General features: G+C 32.0%; 2 protein-coding genes across 2 annotated transcripts; both read right to left on the bottom strand.

Moving 5' to 3' along the window:
* Positions 1-613: 613 nt before the first annotated feature.
* LOC131608024 (thaumatin-like protein) lies at positions 614-1,370 on the bottom strand. The gene has a single exon (XM_058879967.1). It carries the CDS (start codon positions 1,310-1,312, stop codon positions 779-781), a length of 534 nt encoding a protein of 177 aa, XP_058735950.1. The 5' UTR covers positions 1,313-1,370; the 3' UTR covers positions 614-778.
* Positions 1,371-23,732: 22,362 nt separating this feature from the next.
* On the bottom strand, positions 23,733-24,515 carry LOC131608023 (thaumatin-like protein). The gene has a single exon (XM_058879966.1). It carries the CDS (start codon positions 24,442-24,444, stop codon positions 23,911-23,913), a length of 534 nt encoding a protein of 177 aa, XP_058735949.1. The 5' UTR covers positions 24,445-24,515; the 3' UTR covers positions 23,733-23,910.
* Between the last annotated feature and the right edge of the window lie 2,554 nt (positions 24,516-27,069).

Here is a 27,069-nt window from a genome sequence, read left to right as displayed (position 1 = left end):
TATAGTTTGTTAAGCGTGGTAAATGAAGAAAAGGCCACATTTTCACACTCCGATTTCAATATTTTAAAACATAAGTCTACGATTTGAAAACTCTGACTAAAGTTTGTATGTAGCCACAGTTTTTGAATTGTGAAAAAATTTAGCGTAACCGTAGGTCAAAAATGTTGTAGTGTATAGCTACACACACGCCCAACCATCTAAAGATTATATACCAAACAAAACTAACTACATCACTATTCACGAACTAATGTGAAGACGACTTTAGAGCAGCAAAACAAAAATGTTAGAAAAAGGTCCCTAAACAAAACCAACTACCTCACTATCTCACTAATACTTTTGTGAAATTGAAATTCTGTATGGATTTAGGTTCTTTACAAAATCCATCACTAATATAATTTGTGACAAAAAATTAATATATTAGTGAGGAAAACTGCCCTCTTTAAATTTCATTTTTTTTAGTAGTGCTGATGGAGATTCAATATTAGAGAAGCTTCCAAGAAAAGACAATGACTTTAGAAAGAGTCCAACTACCCAATTAAGTGAATATGTCAATCTCAAAATAAATCATAATTTTTAATAAGACAAGAAAAAAAAAAAGACAAAAAAATTGGTCCAAATAAGCTCTCATTTATTTATTTCCATATAGTGGTTTGGCGATAATTATTTATAAATAATTTCACGCCTAAATTTAGCAATATTGTTTTACATCTTACACATATTGCATACAAAATAATAAATTTTGTTTATTGGCAAAGGGTTGTGGAGCTATATATGTATTTCAAGGGCAGAAGACAACTTTATAGTTGGTACCACCTGGGCATGAAACTGTTTTAGTATCATCACTGGGATACTGATAAGCATCAGTGCAAGAAGATTGTTGGCAAGTTCGTACATTGTTGCATCCATTGGAGGTTGGAGCAAATTGCATTGGAATGTTGAAACCATCAATTACAGATATATCAAAGTAATCCTGATTGTTTCCACCGTTAAGGGTAAATTCCGCAAGTGTGAGTGGAGATTTACCGGATAAGGTGCAACTTAGGGCACCACCGCAGTCACCGGTTTGGCAACTACCACTACCTGAGCTGTCAAAACTGCAACCAGTTCGGCCCCAAACTCGGCCCGATGAAGTTCCCGCTGGGACGTTTATACTCCATGTTTGGCCTGAGTTTAACTGTGTACCGCCGCCGCTGGGAGTGGCAGCTGGCCAGACAGTGTAAGAGCATTGGTTAACGATGTCAAATGTTGCTGCCTGTGCAGATATCAAGCAAAGAGTAAACACAGACAACAGTGATATTTTCATGAGAGACATTTTTTTGGAGTGAATTAAGAATGATGAGAAGAAAAGATGGTATTTTGTGAGTAGAAAGTGGGAGATGATGGAAGTTTATATAGGCCACAAACAAGATCTCAATTACTATGAAACTCAAGTGCCGTATGTGGAAAAATGTTTAAATTGAAAAGTCTATTATCTACTAGCAGCCATGTCGCTCATCTTTCAAAATGCGTATAATGACTTTCATTTACAAGCCGCCGTGTCTATTCAATTTTCTACAGTTTTATTAATCAAACCCTTCGGATATTTTATCCAACAATTAGTAGTACCCATAGTGTGTCTTTGTATATTTTTAAAATAATTAACAATAACGGTTAATTAAAAATGTGATTTTTTTCAATATAAAAATTTACAAAATAATCTATTTTTTAAATTTTTCTATAAAATAATTTGTATTTTCATATTTTTATTAAATATATAATTAATACATTGGTATACCACAATTCAATCTACCACCATTGCAAGCGGGAAACTCATTTTCTCTCTTTATTTTCACTAAATTAATTTATGTAACATTCATCGTCAATTTGATAAGAATAAAAGTCCTTTAATGTTGCTCATTGCTATTCTATTCATCTATTTTATTCCTTTATTTTCTTTGACAAAAAATATTTTTGTAATAAAATTAGTGCATATTCTTTATAACATTAACATTTATAATAAAAAAAATACTTTTAGTAATTTCTTTACTTGTAATACAACTCAAGGATATTATTTGTAACTTGAATTTCGTCTTTAAAAAATATCTTTTGAATATTTTACTTGAATTTCATAATTCTCTAATCTTTCATGCTCTTGAAGTTTTTTTTTAGTAATGTCGCGGATGACACATATGTTAAGAGTCCCACATCGGACAAATGGCCTGAACATGTCCTTATAAGTGGGGGCAATCCTTAGTCTACAAGCCGGTTTTGTAGGGTTGAGTTAGGCCCAACCACATTTCTTAACATGGTATCAAGAGTCTCGTTTAAGATCCGGTGGGCCACCTTCTATGATTTTCGCTATCGGGCCACCCACCGTTTATTTCCATGCTCCAGTTGTCTAGTCCTGGACGTGAGGGGGTGTGTTAAGAGTCCCACATCGGACAAATGGCCTGAACATGTCCTTATAAGTGGGGGCAATCCTCACTCTACAAGCCGGTTTTGTAGGGTTGAGTTAGGCTCAATCACATTTCTTAACAACATATTGAATAGATTCTTCTTTTCGGATATCGCTGTTACTTTTGGTTATCATTTCCTGGTAAAAGATCTAAGCACTTTAAGATTAAGTTCATCATTAGTAAAAATTTTAAGAAGTGCTATCAAATGATTTGTCAAATGTACAAATCTTTTCTGCAAGTCAAGTATTGATTCTCGGGGCTACATTCTAATTACTCATACTCTTGACTCAAAGTGGTTAATCTTGATCTTTTAACATCAATGATTCCTTCATGAGTTTCCACCAATGTATCCCATATTTTATTTTTCCATTATGCATGTTGAAATGCAAAAGAACTCATTCATACTAATTGCACTTTGAAGAAGATTTATTGCTTTCATGTCATAGAGGTATTTTTTCTCATCATCTTCATTCCATGCACTTTCGGACTTGGGGGTACCAACACCATCAACAACACTGGTAGAAATGAAAGGGTCACTTTCAACACCTTTCAATACTTATCTTTCTTGAGATTCTAGATGCGCCTTCATGCGTATTTTCCAAAAATTAAAGTATTGACCATACAACAATAAAGGCTTGTTATTGTTGCCACTGTCTTTGAAAATCAGATTTATATTTGCGAAGACACTCTGAATCCTTAGGAACATGTTACCCATAATATGCTCTGATGTCAATTGTAAGTATTTAGTGCGCCTAAGAAGGAGGGAGAATTAAGTACTTTAAAAATTTTTTGGTTTTATGGAAGGATGATTCTTTACTTTCTAGTTTATGTAATGTGATGAAAGCGGTAAAGTGTGGAAAGATAAATAACACCGACAAATTACACTAGTTCCCTTCATACTCTAAGAGTACGTGTAGTTCCCTTACAGCATGTAAGAGATTTTAATAGTTGCTATAACTTTGTACAAGCCTAATCCCAGACTTCTTGACACAAGCTTCTAACCAATCGCTAAGACAACAAAACCTTATGATTCAACCAAGTTAAAATGAGAACAATCTTCTCCAATTCAACTATCTTGCTTCCAACAATCTTGGACAACAAGGTATCTACACCAATCAAGTAGAAAAAGAAAACAATCATTTCTTCTCCACTCTCTTGTTTCCATCAATCTTGGACAGCAAGGTATATACACAAATCTGGATTTTATAAGATGTTTGAAGTTGTAAGACTTTTATCAATTACAATAATTGATCTTCTCTTTCAAGTAAACAATTCTCAAGTATGTTATACAAGTACTCAATGAAATGATGCAGAAACTTTCTAGACTCTTATGGAAATTGTATGCATGAAGTTTCGATGGAAGTTTAAGAGAAAGTGCACTTGTGTTTGAAAATAAGATGAAGAATGTGTTTGAATTGTTTTGAAAGAGGTGAGAAAAGAAAATCTGATATGATAGGCATTTATATCAGCATAATACCATTTTAAATCATCATGTAATCATGAAACAATATCATGATTAATAGATGCATTTTTAAATTAATTAGAATAAGCTTTTATGTGAAATTTTGAATTTTTCAAATGCGTATCTGGTTACCTAAAAGGTGTAACCGATTACACCTGATACTTCTTTAGAAACAAGGCAATTTTACAAGCTGGTGCGAATTATGGTGGTTTTAAAGTGTTGTTACGTCGATTTCAAATGCCACAATTTATCAAACAATAATGTTTGAAACAATTTTCTATAAAACCAATTTTACGTTTATGTAACCGCTTACCGAAAATGTGTAACCCGTTACCACTAGAATAAAAATGAAAATACTTAGTAAAAATAGGTTGAGAGCAAGGTCATGGTATTTCGAAGTAACTTATGCATATGTATGAATATGATTAAGTATTTTTGAGCACTTAAGGTATATCATAACTTAGATTGCAAGTTGTACCTATTAAATGAAGATCACTGATCCAAAGTTCATTTCGAAAACGTTGCTTATAAAATAATTTTTGATTCGTAGCTCTTTTGTCAAGTTCTTTTTCTCATTATTTTTCTCGATACATACGGATAGTAATTGTCATCGTCAAAACATATAATTTGGAGAAACTTGACTTCACACGTTAAATTGGGAATCGGAGGGATTACCGATCTGGTTTGATTGTTGGATCGTGTAAGCTATTGAACCAGTGGAAATCAGACAGAATCAGACAAAACTAGTAAAAATCAAAGAATTGACGATTTTAGAAAATCGGCGTGTTAAATGCTTGTTTTTTTCCTGACAAATCGACATTGTTTTGATAATTAAATAAATTAAAATATAAATACACTTTATTCAAAATTTATTTGGAACAACTTTCTTTCCTTAAAATTAAATTTATGTTGCAATTAGACTTTGCTCAAAATTTATATGAATTTGTATTTTATACTATTTTGGTGTGTGTGATTACTACGTTTATAGTTTCAATTTTAAGAGTGAATTTGTAAAATTATAATATTTTAAAATTTTAAAACTTTTCTAGGTGTCGTGCTTTTTTTTATAGACCGAGTAAACATATTCGATTGGTTTAATAACTATATAATTTTGTTATAAAGATTGATTTATTTAACCAAGTTATTCAATTTAATTTGGTTGTCATACGATTCCAATAATTCAACCAATAAACTAGTGACAGAATACCCTCACCGATTTTCTGGTCCGTCTGATTTTTAAAATAATACTTGTTTCAGATTTTAATGCACTTAGTCAAAACTCAAGAATGTGTCCACGCTTATTTTCTCCCTTTGTTATTCGTCCAAAAGTCAGTTGTATCAGTCCAGCTATTTTAAAGACTATACTACATACATTCAAAATAAAGTAATAAACATTAATGATCTATGAAAGTTTTCTAACATTAATGATGTATTGAAGTTTTTCTTTTGGTATAATACGTTGAACTTTCTTAGTCTTACGATAAAAATGACTTCTTAAATTAAATTTGGCTATACAATTCTTGACTACACTGTCGATTTATACGAACACTCATTGAAAATGGTTCATTTTAAAACTGTTTATGACTTAGTAATGGAATCTTATACAAATTATCATAATTATATCATATATGAATGTGAATAATAATTTTTAAATTATGACTTTTCTCTATTTTTCTCTCTCTTTTTGTTTTTTAAAATTTAATTAATAGTTTTCCAAAGTCTTTTAAATTATTTAACTGTAACAGTTTGGTCCTTCAAATTTTTTTGTAACAATTTGGTCCTTTATTGTGATATCTGCCTCATTTTTCTCTCATTTTAATCATTTAGAAATGTTGATTGTTGTGTTTTTGGAAGCACTTCATCGTTTTTACATCCCTTAAAATAATTGCGTCCACAATTAGCACATTTTCTCGGTTAAAAAATGATAATGGTGCAAACATTTGATAACATAAAGGACCTAGTTGTAAAGAAAATAACATGAAGGATCAAACTGTTACAATTAAATAACTTAAAGGACCTTAAAAATAATTTAACGTTTTTAAAATTTGATTAATTGTATGTAAAAATTTGATTAATATAATTTATATGTAACACTATTTTGTGCGCTAAAAAAACCTTAAAGTAAAAAAATTGTGTTCGAGAAAGAAGTAAAAAAAACTAATTATTATATTTTGATAAAATTGATGTATAATTTTTAAGTTAAAAGTTTCCACATTTTATTCTTAACTTTTATTTTTAAGGCACATCTTAATATTTAGCTGTGTTATACCGTACATACATGTATTTAACTCTATCTTTAACTACCTTTTATTCATCAACAATGGTATGCTTACACCGATTCTTAAATCAAATATTTAGATTATATATACTTTTTATGTATTTATATGATAAATTATATTTTTTTAAATAAAAAAATAAATTTATGAACAACGACTTGAACAGTAGATGAACAGTGTCGTGAAGAGTACATGAACAATGATATTTAGTATTGAACTAAAATTGATTAATGAAATATAAAAAGTTGATTAATAAAGTAATAAAGTAGATAAATACACGGCCACATATTAAAAATACTTTTTAATAGTAAATAAAGTTGGTTAATAAAATATAAAAAGTTGATTAATTAAGTGATGAAGTTGGTTAATCAACGCTCGGATGTTAAAAATAATTTTTAGTAGTTTAACAACATTGGTTAATACAATGTAAAATTTTGGTTAATGACCATATAAATTTGAATAATTAACACCCAAATTTTTAGTAATTAGTAAATTGGTTAGTAAAGTTTAAAATGTTGGTTAATGAAATTACGAAATTGGTAAACCATATAATTTTATATTCGTACTCCTTTAATCTAAAAAATGAAGAAAAGAAAATTTATTATTATAATATTTCACTATTCACCATATAACAATAAAATATGGTATAAATGTAAAAATAAAATTTTTCTTTATCCATATACATTTTCACAAATCCCTATAAGTATATAAGAAAATTTATGGCTCTAGAAAAACCGAAACTACCCTTATTTGCTCATGAATTGGCCACGTCTGCACTTTTACTTCTCCAACCTTCTTTCAATTTTCTACATCTTATATTTTTTTCTTCCTCCTTTCTGATTGTTACGGTTTCAAAATTTGAATTTGACTGCTTTATCAACAACACTTTTGTGAAAACTCTTTCTCTCTCCTTCGATAGTTTGCAATTCTTCCACAATATTTTCATCATCAACAATCACTTCTCTTTCTCTACTACGTATCTTGCTTCGCCTTTTCAACTACATCAACGACCAATCTGTAAAGTTCTTTCTCTTCATCATCTATTTGTCTATTTTTTAATTTTATTTTGATACTAAAACTCTCAACTTTAGGTTATGGATGATTTGTCGGTGTTGGTTCACCGTGGGCGACGAATTATTCTGAAACAGGTTTGGTTTCAACTTTCTCTTTTTTCTGCTGATGTTGTTTATATGTGAAGATTTTAGGGTTTCTGACTGTGGAATTCAAATTATGAGTGGTATGTCCTTCTGATTGATAACTCAAGCAACATGTAATGCTTAGTTTGGAGTGACTTTGTAAGGTTTAATTTTAAACTATATTTGAACTTTGTAGATGAACACATGATTGGAAGAAAACAACTTGAAAGAAAACAGAATGATAAACATGTAAGTATTTTTAACAAATTATCGGCACTAACCTTATTAGACTTTCCATTTTGAAACATGTTGTGATTGTAATTAAGATTTTGAGGTATTGATTTGATACACAAATTATTTTATTTTAAGATAAAAGTACTGATTTTAAACATTTACTATTTAAATCCAGATGGTGTGCTTTTCGGCAACGACACCGGAGGGTGTCAAATTGAAATAACAAGAAATTGAACAAGCAAAGTTATCACATGAGAAGGATGATTCAAATCTTTCAATAGAATTCGATGGCAATTTTCTATCCTATCAATGGAATTCTTTCTTTAAAACAATCTCCTTTTGTCTCCATTGCAGACCATATAGAACAAATAGAGAAGATAGAGGAGAAGGAGCGTCTACAGAAGAAAAAAGAAGAGAAGGAGAAGAAAGTAGCCGAAGAGAAGAATCTGAGGGAAATTGAGCCGACACATTTGATAATTATATTGAAGTAATTGATGCCCCTGGAAGTGAAGGATCATTGCTTAATCAAGTGGAAGAGGTGCATAGAATTTGTAGATTGATGTTTTTATTCTCTTAATTATTATTATTATGGAAGGATCATTGTTTATTAGGTATATAACGTTTTAAAAATTTTACTTTGGTTTCCTGAATGTAGAATGAAAAGAAACTGAGAGAGAACCTGCTGTTGAATCTGAAATGTATTTGACAAATTAAATTTACTTTGACGAAATCATCAATACGATATCTGCATAGTTTATACACTCAAAGCTTGACTATAATTTACTTTTATTCTCGTCTCATAGCTAATCATTCAATTGGTTTAGACTGTTTAATTCACTTAAGTCATAACGAGGTACTGATATGTTCTCCTATATTTGTGAGTTGTTGTCTCATAAATTCTCCAAGAAGAGTCAGTTTTATGATACTACCACAGAGCTATGATGCATAGGTACAGGTACGATATTCAGTACGAGTACGGGTACTAGTTTGAGATCAGTATTTAAAAATAAATAAGGTAACAAGTACACCAATGAAAAAATTTCACGTCACAAATCTGTAAGGTGTGTTGTTGAGAAATTTGTCTTTTTATATTTCATAATTCCATTTTATGTACTATTCTTTAAGCATAGTCTCTTCTAAACAAGCTAGCAGGTCCGCTCTAGCTACTCATGAATGGTTTAGAGTTGAAGGATGCAACAATGTATATGCACTCGGTGGTTGTGCTACGATAAGTCAGCAAAAAGTCACGGTAAACACTATTTCCCTCATATAGTTTTTAATTTAACTTCGCTTTAGGTGTATAATGTACACACATATGTACGTGACATTATTATTCATGGTCCTACATAATTCTTTCTGTTACTGGAGTTTTAAGATCGGTTTGGATCCCAACCGTGAAGGTCGAGGTGTTTTACAATTCAAGACCAACTTGATGAATGTCATTACAGTAATATTGAATGCCTAGCTTTATGTAGCTCATTGGAGCACTTGAACTGAGTAATAGTATGTTTTATTTGTCTGTGACTCTATATTATAGCTCAGGCTTGGTGGTATGTTAGACTTTTGTGGCACGGTCCGTGAAAAGCCCTACTTTAGTTTGATGTTAGAATTTGCCGGTTTGATGTTTGTTTCATTTTTTCATTTCAAGGATTTTTCTTCTCTCCTGTAATGTGTGTTTGGATGCGATTCAAGCACGATGTGCAGTGGCGATAGCCATCCACCCGAGCCAAAGGCGTCACTGAACTGCAATTCCGCGTTGAAGCTGCAAAATTGACTGCTTAGTTCTCTGATTTTAATTGTATAAGAGTATTATTTACGTATATAACAATATTGGTTGATGGATGGAGAAATAATATTGAGTCACTGGATTGATTGTTTGATCTTTTAGATTCAGTGGACACTCTTTCTTGCTCACTCTTACTTTTTTTGAAGTTTTATTTTAGCTTATGGTTACTTTTTCTGCTAGAAAGTCACTTATTAAAGTTAATTTCCTGTTTGAAATACAATTCATGTGCATTTTTGTCATTGTTGATGCACGAGTTTGTTACTAGTTTTTCAATATGATAAATAGCCAACTAAATTGCTATTAAAATGTTGACACATGTAAGCAATATTGAATCGCCATATCATGGTCATCCTTAATTGTGTCTTCTATAAGTTATGTCAGCTATAGCAATATTTTAATAGTTGATGTTTTCTTAATATGTATTTATTTTTAAAATATGTTTTTCTTTCAAAAATTATAATCTATTTTGATAAAATTATTTTGTTTTTCTTACTAATATTTTTATTATATTTTGAAAATAAAAGCGTGCGTATTACATCAGTATTCGTGTGAATACACGGGTAACACACCAGTACTGATGTGAATACACAGGTAATCAGACCAAATCTCGTGTGAACGCACGGGTAACATACAAGTATCGTGCGAACGCACAGGTAAATGCACGGATAATCAGGCCAAAATCCGAGTGAATGCATGTGTTATTACAAAGAAATAACCGTATCAATCCAAATCCAAGACAAATGTGTTGTTTTTTTAATTATTTATTTATCTTATATTTTATTTTTACATTTTTTAAAATTTAAAATATAATAATTTTAACAATAATATATGAATAATTCAAATATATATTATTGATGTCTTTCTTTGAAAAATTGGTACAATTTTGTTTTTGTTTTAAAATTTATTTATTTTTATATTAAATTACTATGGTAAAACTTTTTTGTTTTTTTATTAACATTTTAATTATATTTTCAAAATAAAAGCGTGTGGTCCATACCATATTCTATAAACAAAAATTATTTTTGAATTATTTTTTTATCAATTTAATATTTTTGTTTAAATATTAAAAATTCTATATTTTAATTTGATATAAAAAAATTATCTAATAAATAAGGTCCAATCCACACCAGAACCCATGTGAACGTACGGGTAACTATGTCAACAATATTGCCAACATTATTGTGAATGCACGAGTACCTTGTGAACTTACAGGTAATCAGGCCAAAATCCGTGTGAACGCGCGGGTAACAAAACAGTACCGTGTAAAATTATTTTCTATTGATTTACAACTCTATCAATCTTTAAAATATTTTTTTTTTCTATTTTTCGCAATTGATTTTTTTACAAATTATGTGTTCATTAGTTTTTCTCACCTTCTATATTTTTTATTTTTTTCCAATAATATTTTGATATTTTTTAATTTGTTTAAATTCTCATGACAAATTGGTGGCATATCCGCGGTCCACACCAGAACCCGTGTGGACGCACGGGTTTCCCACTAATTTATTAGTGTACAAATATCATATTTGGTTACTATATATGTTATATTGATTAATATTTACTTCACATTAAAAAAAGTAGTTTTAACTTGTATTTGGTTAATATTACTCTTTATATTTTGATTAATATTAACTTGATAGCAAAAAATAGTTTTAAGTTGTAAAATAAATATGATTAATTGAATGTAAAAAATGGGTTAATACATATGATTATTAAATGTTCGGTCAATGATAAATAAAGTATTACGAGGCAAGTAAAGTTTTATTAATGGTGTGTAAAAGATTGCTTAGAAAAGATATTTCTTCCCGCTTGTTTTGGATTTGAACTCAATTTTAGACACGCAACAATGTTAAATTCTCTTGAATATAAATTTTGTCATAAATTGTAGTCCAACTTAGCTCGAGAAATTAATCTCTACACGATTTCTAAAAAAAGATTAGTTATATAGTTTATCATTTGGTTAATAAATTTTTAAATAAAAAATTGTCTTAACTAATAAAATAAAATTGTTTAATAGAGTGTAAAAGATTGATTATTACACTTCATAGTAATGTAAAAAAATGGTTGATGCCGTCTATTTTATTACACTACAAAAAAAAAGTCTTAGTAGTAACGTGAATATCACGCCACAAACCAAAAAAACACATCACAAACCAATATTTGCGACGTGATAATTTACGTCGCAGCAGGCAAGGTGGCAACTTTTAGTGACGGGATTTTCACTTCACTATTTAGTGAAATAAAAATCACGTCGCAAAATTTGGACCAGAGATTAATGCACATTCAGTCAGAGCAGGCGTAGCAGCGTTTGGGTCAGAAAAAGCATCTTTAGTTGCGACGTGATTTACATGTCACTACTTAGTGACATGAAAATCATGTCACTAAATTTGCCTAGGAGTAAATGAAAAGCGCATTTAATGTGTAATGTTGCGACGTGATTTTCATGTCACTATCTTTCCAATATGGAAGGTCCCAAAATATACTTCTTTTTGTCCAATTGTGATCGACCTCATATCCTTCAATTTTACATGCCTTTCTAGTATCTGTAATTTTTGGTATCCCACAAACTTGGTCCCATACAGCACATGGTGACAATCGGGGCGGAGGCATATCTGTTACCTGTTTGTCTTTTATGAAATTTGTCTTGTTCTTTCTATACGGATGATTTTTTTTGTAGAAATTTGCGGTGACAGTTAAACCACGAGCTTTTCCCCCCTTTATCCAACGTAAATGCCTTGGTGTAACTCATACAATGCGGACAACCCATTCTGCCATGTGTACCCCAACCAGACAACATGCCATGTGCTGGAAAGTCGTTGATGGTCCACATCAAGGCAGCTCGCATAGTAAAAAAAAATTACGTGATATATCATACGTCCATTCTCCACCAATCCACAACCTCTTCAAATCATCAATTAAAGGTTGTAAATACACATCAATTCCGGCTTTTGGACACGAAGGTCCTGGAATTACACACGTCAAAAACATGTATGGTTTTGTCATGCACATCTCGGGAGGGAGGTTGTAAGGGGTTACAATAACTGGCCAACAAGAATACGCACTTCCCGACGCTTGAACATAAGGAGCAAAACCATCTGAGCATAACCCAAGTCTGACATTTCTAGGTTCTGCGGCAAAATCAGGATGTATTCGATCAAAGTGTTTCCATGTCTCGCCATCAGATGGATGCCGCATAGTGCCTGGACTTGTTTTATTTGTATGATGCCATGTCATTTGACTTGCACTGTGCATTGAAGCAAACATTCTTTTTAACCTTGGAATTATCGGAAGATAAAACATGGACTTTACTGCTACACGGTCTTGATTAGTGTTAATGGCTCTACTGCGAACTTTATGTCTTGGACTCATACAAAATTTACATTCCTCCAACAATCCATCTTTAGTACCAAACTCATTGTCATAAAACAACATACAACCATTAATGCAACAATCAATCTTTCTTACTCTTAAGCCCAACTTCGACACTAACTTCTTTGCTTCATAAAATGTTGTAGGTAAGTTGCCTTTTATTGCAGTTGAGTCCAACATCATTTTTACAAAGAATTCCAAACACTGATCAGGAACATTCCAATTTGACTTGGCGACCAATAATCTCACACACATTGATAACTTCGAGTCAGATGAACCATCATATAACGGCATATTCATCTCATTCAACAACTGATAAAATCTCTGCGCTTCCTCGTTCGGCATCTCTTCCCCATCAAAATCTTCAGGTTGATCATAGGTCACGTTCACACCAAAAGCATCCTCAACCATGTCACCGATCTGATTAAAGTTTTCCTCATACTCAATAGGCGGTCTTTCCTCATATTCCATTGGCGGACGACTACTTGAAGCATGCGTACTGCTAGTCTCTAGTACGTTACTTGGCAATTTTTCACCATTAAACGTCCAAACCCAATAATTTTCCATGAAACCCCTTCTATAAAAATGTCTGACCACTTCCTCTGGGTCACTAATTATAGGTCTACATTCACATTTAAGACAGGGACACCTAACTCCTCCTTCGCTTCGACAACATTCTTGAGCAAACGCCCACGTGATAAACTCGTTAACTCCTTCTATAAAATTGAGTTTAAGTGCACGTCTTCCTGGGTCCACTCTATCGTACATCCAACTACGATAATACAAATAATATTACATACTGCACATATATCCAATCATTCTCTTTTTAGTAACAATAATTAAACATTTACTTATATCAACTATAAGTAAATAATTTTCTACAATATAATTTTCTAACAACATATACATTCTAACAATATATACATTCTAACAATATATACATTCTATAACATTCTAACAATATTAAATACATTCTAACATTTTAACAATATATACATTCTAACAATAATACATATTATATATAATATTTTCGTTTTTATTAAATCTATAATTATAACATTCTAAAAATTATAACATCCTAATATTCTATAATTATAATAACATCCTAATATTCTGCTTTTATATATATACATTCTAAAAATTATAACATAAAATAAGTTTTTATTAAATCTATATATGTTTCTAATTAGATAAATTAACTAATAATCACATATAAAAATCTAAATTATATATCAAATTAATCTATAACATATAATCACATCAAAAAATAAATTATATATCAAATTAATCTATAACATATATATATATATATATATATATATATAATCACATCAAAAAATCTGAAAAATTAGATAAATAATTTTAAAAAAAAACCTCAATGAACTTGAACAATATTTAGTGAGCTCTTATAGTTGAATCAAAATCAGAAATTCTTCACCTACACATATATTAAATCAAAATCAGATTCTTAGCAAAAAATTTTAAAAAAATTAACAAGAACAAGTGAAGATCGATTGCATACCTGAAAATGGGGGATTGTATGAAAAATTTGAGACTTGAAAAATGGTGGGTTGAAGAGGGAGGAGGGTTGAAGAGGGAGGAGAGGAAGAGGGTTTAGGGGAAGAAAGTAGAAACACTGAAATGGGGGATCTGGGAAGAGGAGCGGAACGCGAATGGGTATATTACATTTAGCGACGTGATTTTCACGTGTCTAGGTAGCGACATGAAAATCACGTCGCAGCATCCTAACAGACATAAATGTGTCAGTCAACTGCACACATGACTGCATTAACTGATGGGCGTGATATACTAAAACGTTTGCGACGTGATATACACGCCACAACAAAAAAAATGAAAATTTGAAATTCCCCCCTTTGAAACGTCAGTCTACTTTACCTATTTTGCATTTATTATATTTTATTTAGTGGTTGCGACGTGTTTTTCACTTCGCAAATATTTTTTTAAAATAATATTTCTGACACCCCATGTGCAAACGTTGATTTTAGTTTTTTAATATTAAAAACTTATAGTGACGTGATTATCACGTCGCAACTCACTTTTTTGAGCCACGTGATAATCACGTCGCAAAATCAGGTGGCTATATCACACTTTTCTTGTAGTGTTAGTTAATAAAGTGATAAAATAGTTAGTGACACAATTTTTATTTGTGTTACACAATATATATTTTTTAATATATTACTTTTATAAATTAAATTAAAAAAAGACTCGTATTGTCATGGTAAATATGGAGTAAAATGTTTATGAGTCAGAGAGATAGAGTTAATATTTGATTCACATTTTCCTAAAAAATAAGGATTCAACAGTCCACTATTGACTAATAGACAATTATAGTTCCTAAAGAAACCCTTGACCTAAGAACCTCTATAAATACTTCTCCCACCTCCCCTAATGGGATATGAGAAATCATTATACACTTAGCCTAACACATAATATAGAGTCTCTCACTTCAGTGCGTTGACCTCTCTTATCATTATAAACACCATAATATCACCATTAAGGAATTGAGAATTTTTGCACCTTCACATAATGACTTCGGAATCCTATCTTTCAGATTGACCAATAAGGAATTGAGATTTATGTGCAAGCTGAGATTATGGATGTTCATTTCCTTTTCTTGGTAGTCTTTGATATGGAGTTAATAGTCTACTGTATGAGATCTAACATCTTCATTGTGGTTTAGTTTTGAGCGTAATCTTCTCTGGAGTTTAACTAGTGGTGATTTTTATTTGTTTCCATGTTTGTATTTACTCGTCTTCTTTAGTTTATCTTCTCCTTTGGTTATCTGGTGGAGCTTTTAAAATTTCTTGTGTCATTTCTACACACATGTATCTTTTAGGTTTATTCCTGATGTTTATTATATATATATATATATATATATATATATATATATATATATATATATATATATATATATATATATATATATATATATATATATATTAGGCTTATAAGAATTGTTTTTGTTAATTATATTCAATACTTGCTTTAGAACATAGGAAAACACATATATCGAGAATTTAAAATATGAAATAAAAATTATAGAGAATTTGTTATGATACAAATATGAAATAACACTTTTTTCTAAAGGCAAATAGAATATATATATATATATATATATATATATATATATATATATATATATATATATATATATATATATATATATATATATATATATATATATATATATATATATAACAAAAAATCAAAGTACAAACAGATAAACTAAGTAAATGTACAAACCTAACTCTGATAAAGCACCAAAACAAAGCTAACAAAACCACTGACAACCAACTAAAATAATGAGCTCTTCAAGTCAAGACCTCATTACTACATTTGTTATCTCTGGCAATACTATTTTATACAACATGTAAAAATTATTGGCTAAAATTGATTTTTGGCAACAATTTGTACTTGTTGCCAACAATATGAGCGACGTTATATAATCATCCCCTAAACTTCTATAGAGACGATTTTACAACTTTACAAAACAAATATCTTAATAACATTTAATAAATGTTCCCTTAAATATTTATGAAAATAATTTTTAATTGTTGCAAGATTTCTAAAAGAAATTACATTTGTTAAGGGCTGCTTAAAATATTTATATACTACTAAATATTTTAGCGGAAATTTTCCCTTCAAACATAAAAAAATTAATGGCTAAAATATACTCTTCAAGTATATAAAATAAATATTATAAATAAAATTTTAAATTTCAAATATATATATATATATATATATATATATATATATATATATATATATATATATAATTTTTTATAACAAATAATTTATTAAATTTATTATAATATTTAATAAATAAAATATTAATAAACATTTTCTAAAAAAAGTTAATAAACAAACATAAAATAGGTTACTAAATTTGTATATAAAAATGTTCTTGTGATACAATACTACTCACTAAAGCTAAAATAGAACAACTTCAAAAAAAAATATCACGTATTATTTTTCTAGGTAATCTCACTGTATATATTATTAGTTTTATAATATAGAATAAGTATTATTTTATTATAGAAGAAACCCTTCTCTCTCATACTCACTTTGAAGTCGTAACCTAAAAATCCAAATGGCTCCACTAAAAGTGAAAAATCAAAATGTCCCATAATCAAAAGTGATTTCTCTTAATCCAAATCTTGTTTTCCACCGTGAGAAACCGAAATCTTGTTATCCCATAACCAAATTCAATTTCTTTTAGAATCGAAATCGATTTTTCTCATAGGTGAAATCATTCTTGTTCCTGTTTCGGAGTCACGAACTGAAATTGATTTTTCTGAGTTGAAATCTTTCATGTTCCTGTTTTGAAGTCACCGAGATCGTCCTAGTTCCTGTTTTGAAATCATTCTTAGAGCTGAAATCAATCTCCCCTCTTTCGATTATCCAACATTCTTATATGCCAATGATTTTTCTCGTAAAAACTCCTATATGTACACCACATTTGGCTACACCGTACATTTACACCATATAAGACAAACAAAAACTGGTAAATTGCACACAAATCAACATAAAATAAATTATTAAAAAAATAAAATTGATATATTTTGAGTATAATTTTACGGTGTGGATGTAAAAGTCAGTGTAACAATATCTTTTCCCAAACTCAAAATCGGTAAGAAAAAAATCTTTTGATTTTTTTGTTTATATAATTATGTATCATACTTATTAATCTTTTTTATTTTTTTATTTTATTAGTTTGAGATTCACCCAAATGAGATATGTAGTAGAAGAAATATAATAATATAAAAAAGGAACTTTGTCCTGATCAACAATATTATTCTTTTTCCTAACTTCCATTGAAATAATTTGATTCTTGCATGATATTCGACTTTTGATTTTGTTTAAGTACATACTATAAACATTCTTTTGGTTCAATTTGGGATTTGAGTGCTTTTAGCTTTAGGTGCTATGGTTTGTTAAAGTTTTTAATTACTGAGAGTAAATAATTCAATATTAGATCTCGTTTTATCACTATATAATCATCAATGAGTTATAATCCAAATTTCAAACTACTACAATACATAATTGTTAGTATATGTTCTTTAATTTTGAATTCTATAATCCTGAAGATGTGAAAAAGATGTCGGTGTTTTCATTTCACACATAGATGCTAGCATCCTAGCACTTGCATAAATATAATAAATCATCACACACAAACAATATTAACTATAAAGCTCCATTTTACAATAATAATATTCTCAGTCGCATGCATAAAGAGGGCCGGTAATAAAAATAAGAGAATTTCTTTGGCCACCTCCTTACCTTCTAGTCCATCTCTGGTGAAAAACCCAAAATACCCCTGACTTCGGAAATGCATTTCCGAAATGCAAGAAAAAGGTGTTTTCGAAGATGCATCTTCGAAAGCGCCTTTTTTTTTAAAAAATTTGACTTATTTCGGAAATGCACTTCCGAAAACAGCATTTCGGAAGTTCATTTTCGAAATACTGCGCGTTTTGCAGATTAAGCAAAACAGCCCCCTCCCCCTAATCATTTACCCTAATCTTCTTCCAAACTCACACCCCAAGAGATTTTTGTGCAAACCAGTTCTAAGCTACCTCAAAGGCTCCATCTACTTGCTCTATTACATTCAAAAGTCCTCCAATCCATTCAATCGGTAAGCATTTTGATTTTAAGATCTATGATTAAAATGTATATTAGGGTGTTTACAAATAGCAAAAAAAGTATTAGGTTAGGTTTATACTGATATTTAGGATGTTTAGAATGTGTAGACATAGGTTTGATGTTTGGTTTAGGGGTCTGCCATGGAAGTTGCAGAAAACTTCCTCGCAGGGGTGTTTTGGAAGTTCATTTTCGAAAACACATCCATCCCAGTTTTCGGAAATGAACTTCCGAACTGTATCAGAATTTCAATTATTTTTGTTTCTTCTTTTGTCTCGCATATTAATCGATTTCAATTGTTTACAGGAACATGTTAGGCAACCAACCAGCACGCATAAGACAGGGTAGGGAGACCCAGACTGCGTCGGCTAGACGCGAGCGGGCGGCGGCGCAGCTGGCGTCGACCCAGGGACGGGGGCATGGTCGGGGACGCCGTGTGCGAGTTCCCGTGGGCGAGGGAGAGGGTACATCTGGTTCAGGATCTAGGAGTCGGCTGGCTCGGGCATCTTCTTCCCGCCAGCGAGAGGAGGAGGAGGAGGAGGAGGAGGTGGCGGCAGTGACTTACCACGAGCCGGAGGGGGTACCGGATGTTGACCCTCCAGCCGGGGAGGAAGATGAGCAGGAGGACGGCTATCCGGGAGGGCCCTTTGACACTTCCGTGCTGATTCACTACGACGATCACGTTGCTCGGCGGATCTGGGAGGGAGAGGTATTTTTTTAATTTAACCGTTTATTTGTCACCATTTTTTATAATTTAACCGTTTATTTGTCGCTTATTTAATATATGTCGCTTATTTAATATATGTCGCTTATTTGTTTTTTTTGTAACAGGAGAGAGAGCCGCTGAAAATGGTGAACCACGCCCGCAAGATTTTCAGTCTGTTTAAACCAGCAGCTGAGTGGTTTAACGACCATGTGCGAGGTTCAGGGCTCAGCGGGCTCTGCATGACGGGGTACACCACCATCAGCACCGGCATGCAGGGGGCATTTGTGGAGCGCTGGCACAAGGAGACGTCCTCTTTCCACTTGCCGGTTGGGGAGATGACGATCACTTTGCATGACGTGCAGTGTCTTCTCCACCTGCCGATTAGGGGGCCACTGTTGACCCACTCCAAGATCCAGAGGGTGGAGGCCATTGAGTGGATGACGCTCTACTTGGGCATGGAGCACGAGGTTGCTCACTTTGAGTGCGTCACGACTTCTGGGCCTCATGTCCGGTTCACCACACTGAGCACTTATTTTGACCACCATCTGGACGCGGCTGCCGAGGCTGAGGGTGTGGGTAACGAGCTGTTCACAGAGTATCACCGCGGCTGCGCTCTCCTGTGCTGGTACATGCATGTGGTAGGCGCTGCATGCTTTGTGGACAAGAGTGCCAGGTACGTCGACGTGACCTACCTCCGCTACTTCATGGACCTGGATACCGTTCACCAGTGGAACTGGGGGGCAGCTACTCTGGCATACCTCTACCAGAAGCTGAATGAGGCCTCCAACTGGAGGACGAGGCAGTTGGTCGGATCCTGCACACTACTTACGGTACGTTTTATTTTAACACATTATCGTATTTGTTTATTTATTTATGTTTCGTATTTATTTTTAATACATTATCGTGTTTGTGTTTCAGAGCTGGATCATCTCCTACTTCTCCCGCATCCACGGCTTCCACATCGATCCTGCGTACGTTGACGCCATGCCCAGGGCCGCGAGATACACTCTCCAGAGGGGGAATGATGCGGTGGGACCGTACCGTTTGTACTTGGACCGCACGATGCACGACGACGTCACCTGGAGGCCGTTCGCCGACTACGCCCAGATTGTCCCCTTTGACGGCATTGCTCTATATTCAGGCTGGTTGGCATGCGGGACCGGCATCATGGTCCGGTATCTCCCTGAGCGGTGCATGCGTCAATTCGGATTCGTGCAGCGGATACCCAAGTCACCCTTTGAGGCAGCTCCCGACACAGTGACCCGAGTGCAGCTCACTGCCATATGGGAGGACTGGCAACATCATGTGGTACCGCAGGAGTACCGTCTCACTCGGGTCACACAGGACTGGCACAGTGAGGAGGGGTACGTTACATGGTTCTACCGGGTGTCCCATCCTCTACTGAGACCCGACGTTCCCGGCGCTCCTAGGCCAGCACATGAGGAGATCCTGGAGAACCAGCAGGCCGAGGATGACCACGCCATTGATCTCCTGCCGATCTGCCAGCGGAGAGCGATGCTTGGGCGGGACGCTTTGGATCGGGGTGTCGTTCTTCAGGGCGATCCAGATGCAGTCGCCGTGATGGAGATGATCGTCACTGATGCGGGCCGTGCGGCGGGGTACAGGCGGCAGAGGAGGGCTCAGGGTGAGAGGGTTAGGCACACCCAGTAGTGGTCGGGTTTATTTAGTTTTTGTTTTCGGATTGTATCTTGCGCACACTATTTACTATTTGGTTCGGCTTGTATATATTATTTGGATTTTATTTATCGTATTAGTATTTTCTGTTTATATGTCACTTATTTTATTTGGCGTTTGCATTTAATTAAAATGCGAGACTGTTTAAGAAAAAACATAAAAAAAAAACAGTTTCTGCATAATTCGGAAATGAACTTCCGAATTCACCCCCCATGAGGTGTTTTCGGAAGTTCATCTCCGAAGACATGTTTTCGGAAGTTCATCTCCGAAAACACCCCCATGAGGTGTTTTCGGAGATGCACTTCCGAATTATGGAAATTTTTTAAAAAAAAAAGCGCTTCGGAAGTTCATTTCCGAAGCAGGGGTATTTTGGGATTTTCGCTGGGGGTGACCCCCATAGGGAGGTGGCTAAAGAAATTCTCAATAATAGTATATAGTAACATATTCTCATGATGAAGAAGAAGAAATAAAATTAGAACTCTTAAGATATACATGCTACTTATAACTAAGGATATGAATAATAAGAACATAATTTTTTTTAATAGGCAATGAAATTAATGCGAGCAAAAGGGATGTTCCGTCCCGAAACAAAACGGAAAGCTCCTACCTCTCAAAACACGAGAGTGGTAGGATATTCCAAGTATAAAAATTACATAAAGACTCTTTCTTATAGAAGGAGCAAAGCCACCACCAAGAAGAAAATAACGGCATTGCGCTTAAGCCATATATAAGCTCCAAGCCGTAGCAAGTCAAACCACCGCCGCTATTGTCCTCTTGGTCAAACAAATACAACTAGAACAATTGTTGAAAAAATCCATGAACTCCTCCAAAGACAAGACATCACTAACACCAAGCCACATGTACACCTTTCGCCAAATCCATAAAGATACTTTGCAAGAATCGAACAAGTGCAATAAAGATTCTTCCTCCATTGACACACATGGAATCATTTCCTTCTATCATAATACCCATTCTCACCAAAAGATCTTTTGTTGCAAGTCTATTGTGGATAAATCTCCATCCAAAGAAGAGGATTTTCGAAGGAGCTTTAATTTTCCAAAGATGAGATAAAACTGTTACCTTGTTGTGATTCAAAGGCGGACCCGAGAGTTTGGTTTTGAAACGATCATAAAAAGATTTTATCGAGAAAATCCCGTCCAAATTCAGCCTCCAAGTAAAACTATCTTCTTCTTTATTAATTAACATATCAAAGATTGCTTCAACATATATCATGATCAATTTGAATTCGATTATTTGTCGGCTTCCCAATCTGCAAACAACCCATTTGGTGGAACAATTGGAGTTCTCAATTTACTAAACACTACTAGAAATACACAGGTTACCTGTGAAATTTTTTGCAGAAAATAATCCGCAAATATTGCTGCGGATTTTCCTACGACTATACTAAATAAATTAACTTTTTTGCAGAATAAGATTTCACAGCAAAATTCACAGATATATCTGCGGATCTTCCTGCTAATTTTGAAAATGATTAGAGTGTTATGCAAAGAAATATTTGGCTGAAAATTCCGCAGGAATACCTGCTGAATTTGTTATGGCTAACTAAGTTTGATAAAACAAAACTACATTATGAAATCAGAAGGTAAACTCGAAGAAAATGTTTATACGTATTTTATTGGATTTTTTTTATTTTAAATTAAGATATAATATAAATATTTTCTATTAAAATAAAATTATTTTTTTCAATAATATTTAATAGATTTAAGTATTTTTTGAAGAAAAAAATAATACATTTAAATATTTTCTAAAAATAATAAAAAAAATTCTATAAATTTTAACAAAAAGTTATTTTTTTTTTAAGGTTAGCCGAGCACGCTGGAATCTTGTCCCCGACAACGGCTGGTATTCCGAGCACGACTAGTCAAGACCTAGTCAACAATCCCCTATATTCTGGGCCAGAAACCACGCTCAGGCCCACGAAGATAGGGGATCCACTTCATTCCAACGAGAACACTTATAAATAGCCCTTTATCCCTAGATGATAAGGTAATCCAAACTTTTGCCCAAAATCTCATACTTTCTGTTGTACCTTGTTGTTCTCTTACTTACTTTGGCATCGGAGTACCTTGCAGGTACAATCCCCTTTTTTTCTCAACCATCACCGAGGATCAAGCCTACCGTTGCTGGCCACCTATTCTGCCCATAGCGAACATGTACAAAAGGTACCTAGCTCTAATAAAGGTCCAAAACCAAGATACAGCACAATAAAAGAAAGGAAACAAAGCCATCGACAACCAACTACAAGAGGGGAAAAACCAAAAACAGAACAAGTTATAGACTATCAAATAACATGGCAAAGCTAGAGCTCTTCAAGTCAAGACGTATAGGAATCAACGTCTAAAACCAAGAAATTACACCATAAGAGGTCGCAAACACTCAAGCTATTATCTGCTCAAATGCAAAATAAGCTTCTCAAGGCATGGAGAGAAAGCACAAGGGTTGTCCACAAATCTACTAAGATATTATTTTCAAACCAGGAGGATGCTCATCTTTCATGTTTTTCGCAATCAACGATGAACCCTTAAACACTACATCATTCAGAGATTTGAAGGATCGACCAAACCACATGACAAACCATCAGAAAACCTAAACCTAGACACTCTATTGAGCATAAAGAACATTTGAAAAAAGCTCAGCAGATCTTCCGGTAAAACTACACACCCGCCCAACCATTTAAAAATCATATACCAAACAAAATCAACTACCCCACTGGTCCCAAACTAATGTGAAGACGAATTTAGAGCAGCTAAACAAAAATGGCAGGAGAAGGTCCCCGAACCAAGGGTGACACCGCTCTTAAGCATATTCTCTCTAATGGAGATTCGATACTAGAGAAGCTTCCAAAATAAGACAATGACTTTAGAGGGAGTTCAACTACTCAATTAAATGAATATGTCAATCTCAAAAAAAATCAAAATTTTTAATTAAACAAGTAAAAAAAACAAATTAGACAAAAAAAAATAGGTCCATATAAGCTCATTTATTTATTTCATTATATTGCTTTGGCGATAATTATTTATAAATAATTTCACGCCTAAATTTAGCATTATTCTTTTACATCTTACACATATTTTGCATACAAAATATTACATTTTGTTTATTGGCATATGGTTGTGGAGCTACATATGTATTTCAAGGGCAGAAGACAACTTTATAGTTGGTACCACCTGGGCATGAAACTGTTTTAGTATCATCACTGGGATACTGATAAGCATCAGAGCAAGAAGATTGTTGGCAAGTTCGTACATTGTTGCATCCATTAGAGGTTGGAGCAAATTGCATTGGAATGTTGAAACCATCAATTACAGATATATCAAAGTAATCCTGATTGTTTCCACCGTTAAGGGTAAATTCCGCAAGGGTGAGTGGAGATTTACCGGATAAGGTGCAACTTAGGGCACCACCGCAGTCACCGGTTTGGCAGCTACCACTACCTGAGCTGTCAAAACTGCAACCAGTTCGGCCCCAAACTCGGCCCGATGAAGTTCCAGCTGGGACGTTTATACTCCATGTTTGGCCTGAGTTTAACTGTGTACCGCCGCCGCTGGGAGTGGCAGCTGGCCAGACAGTGTAAGAGCATTGGTTGACGATGTCAAATGTTGCTGCATGTGCGGATATCAAGAAGAGAGCCAATATAGGCAACAATGAAATTTTTGTGAGAGACATATTTTTGGGGAGACAATAGTAATAATAAGGAAGAGAAGAGATTATTTTGTGAGTAGAAAGTGAGAACTGATGCAAGTTTATATAGGCCACAAACAGGACCTCAATTGCTATGAAACTCAAGAGCCGTGTGTGCAAAATTGTTTAAATTGAAAAGTCTATTATCTACGAGCAGCCATGTCTATTATTTTCAAAATTGCATATAATGACAATTATTTACAAGCCATCATGTCTATTATCTTTCAAAGTTAGGTTTGATGACATAAACACGGTAAGCTCTATTGAATTTTCTGCTGTTTTACTAATCAAATCCTTTGGATATTTTATTCAATGTTCTAGTAGTACATATGAGTGTAAACTAACAGCAATTCTTGCATGGACACGACCTTAAATCCACATTTTTAGGCACAACTAATAAGAAAGAATTTTTTTAAATTTTTTTAAATTTTAGTTTTGGTTTTAATTAGATTCATGGGGTGGTTGAAATTATGAAAGAGATAGAAAAATCAGTATTTATTTTTTTTATTAATTAAAATTCTGTGATTGGTTGTGTGTAAAACAATTTCTTAGGTATGTGTCCACCTAAGAATTTTCCGTAAATTAATAGTGATTACTAAGTTTGAATTCTATGTATGAATTAATTTCCATATCTATCTTTCTTCCCTATAATTTAACAAAAAATTATGAATGACAATTTATAATATATTTTTGACTTACAATTTAACAAAGAATTATCTATTACAAATTAATATATGTTTATCAATTCTACAATATAAATTATAAAAATAATTTAAGTAAAACTTTGGTTTTATTTTGTCAAATAAAAAAGTGGCATTTTAGTGATTATCATTTTTTAACTAAATATGTCAAATTTTCTACGGCCAAATTTTCACATAAAATTTACATTTCGTTATTGTAATTATAAAGTTTAGTTGTTGCATTCAATATTTAATTTTATACTTTAAATTTACATTAATACCTTTATTTGGATTACACTAAATTTTAATAATTTTTATTAATACTATTTCACTTGAATTGTATTATAAATATATTTTGAATATAATATATCTTATTTAGAATTTAATATATTAATAAAACTCAAAAAAAATATTTTAATATTATTTTACTAAATAAAAAATATCAAATTTAATTATAAACAAAAAAGTTTCATGTCTTTAAATAAGCTATTTATATCAATATAATATTGAAAGCATTTTTACTAATTTTTTATCATTAATTATAAAAAGAATTTAAAGATATATTATTATTATTATTATTATTATTATTATTATTATTATTATTATTATTATTATTATTATTATTATTATTATTATTATTATTATTATTATTATTATTATTATTATTATTATTATTATTATTATTATTATTATTATTATTATTATTATTATTATTATTATTATTATTATTATTATTATTATTATTATAGAACATAACTGTTGTACTACTAATTGTTGATTTTATATCATAAATAAATTATTATTAATATTTAACTTTCAATCACTTGAACAACATAAGGTTTATCTTTCAATTATTGTTATCCATTTTCTAACGCACGGTCAATTACTCTGGCAGTGGCTATTTAACTTTTTCATATATTTCTTTTGAAAACATTCTACTATAATTTTACTATTATTAGATTTTTTTTCTTGTTTTTTTAATATTATTTTTTTGGAGATGCGAAGAATTTCCTAACAAGTGGTCTGATCATATTAATCATCACTGTTAAAAAAAAATAAATCTTAATTACAAACAGCACAATTACATGGTTAGTAACTCTCTTGTTGAAAAGCATATAAATGATTCACAATTTACCACTAGATGTGAAAGCAATGTAAATAATAATATTTAATCTAAATTATATAATTTAATAGTACATAAATCTGTAAATTTTTACTAAATCATTTTTTAATAATAGTAAATTATCAATTTATAACTATAAATTTATTAAATAATTTAACAATAAGAGTCCAGTGGCATGGAAGAACATCGGTAAACCGATGTTTATAGCTCAAACAAGGAAAAAAGTTTGGCGGACTAGTATTCTGAAATTCGTATTCACTAGAACATGAAATAGTTTACGGAATACGGTGCTATATAAATGGGGTTGTTTTTAACCATGATATAGATAAGAATATAGTTGATGATATTATTGATAATATAATTTAGAGAGGGTGGTATACAAATAAGCTTAAAAGACATATAGATTAACTTGTTACTATAGGAACATTTAATTTTTTTTTGTCCTTTTGGTGGGCTGAATCCTAGTGATCTCCTTTTTTTTTTTCTTAATTTTTTTGAATTAATTAATAAATTATTTTTTTATTCAAAAAATAATAATGATAATTTAAAATCTTACTAGTTAATCTAGACCATCGAAAAAATGTAGGTGCAAATAAACAAATTTTATAATATTTATTCAAAATCATTTTTTATTCAAAACTATCAAAATTTAGTATGTATTAGAGTATAATTTATTAAATTTATTAGATATTTTATTATAAATTCCTAAGTACTCTGAGTTTTAAATTAAAAATTATAATATAATTTAAAATAAATTATTATAAAAAAAAGTGACAAGACATTTAATAAATGGAAGATGAATAGATA

This window comes from Vicia villosa, linkage group LG5 (genome assembly GCF_029867415.1).
Source record: "Vicia villosa cultivar HV-30 ecotype Madison, WI linkage group LG5, Vvil1.0, whole genome shotgun sequence".
NCBI lineage: Eukaryota > Viridiplantae > Streptophyta > Magnoliopsida > Fabales > Fabaceae > Vicia > Vicia villosa.
The sequence above is the reverse complement of the archived record's forward strand: the minus strand, read 5'-3'. Positions and strand labels throughout refer to the sequence as shown.

Coding starts and splice junctions, on each gene's coding strand:
- LOC131608024 (XM_058879967.1), bottom strand. CDS start 1,312: ATGTCTCTCATGAAAATATCACTGTTGTCTGTGTTTACTCTTTGCTTG.
- LOC131608023 (XM_058879966.1), bottom strand. CDS start 24,444: ATGTCTCTCACAAAAATTTCATTGTTGCCTATATTGGCTCTCTTCTTG.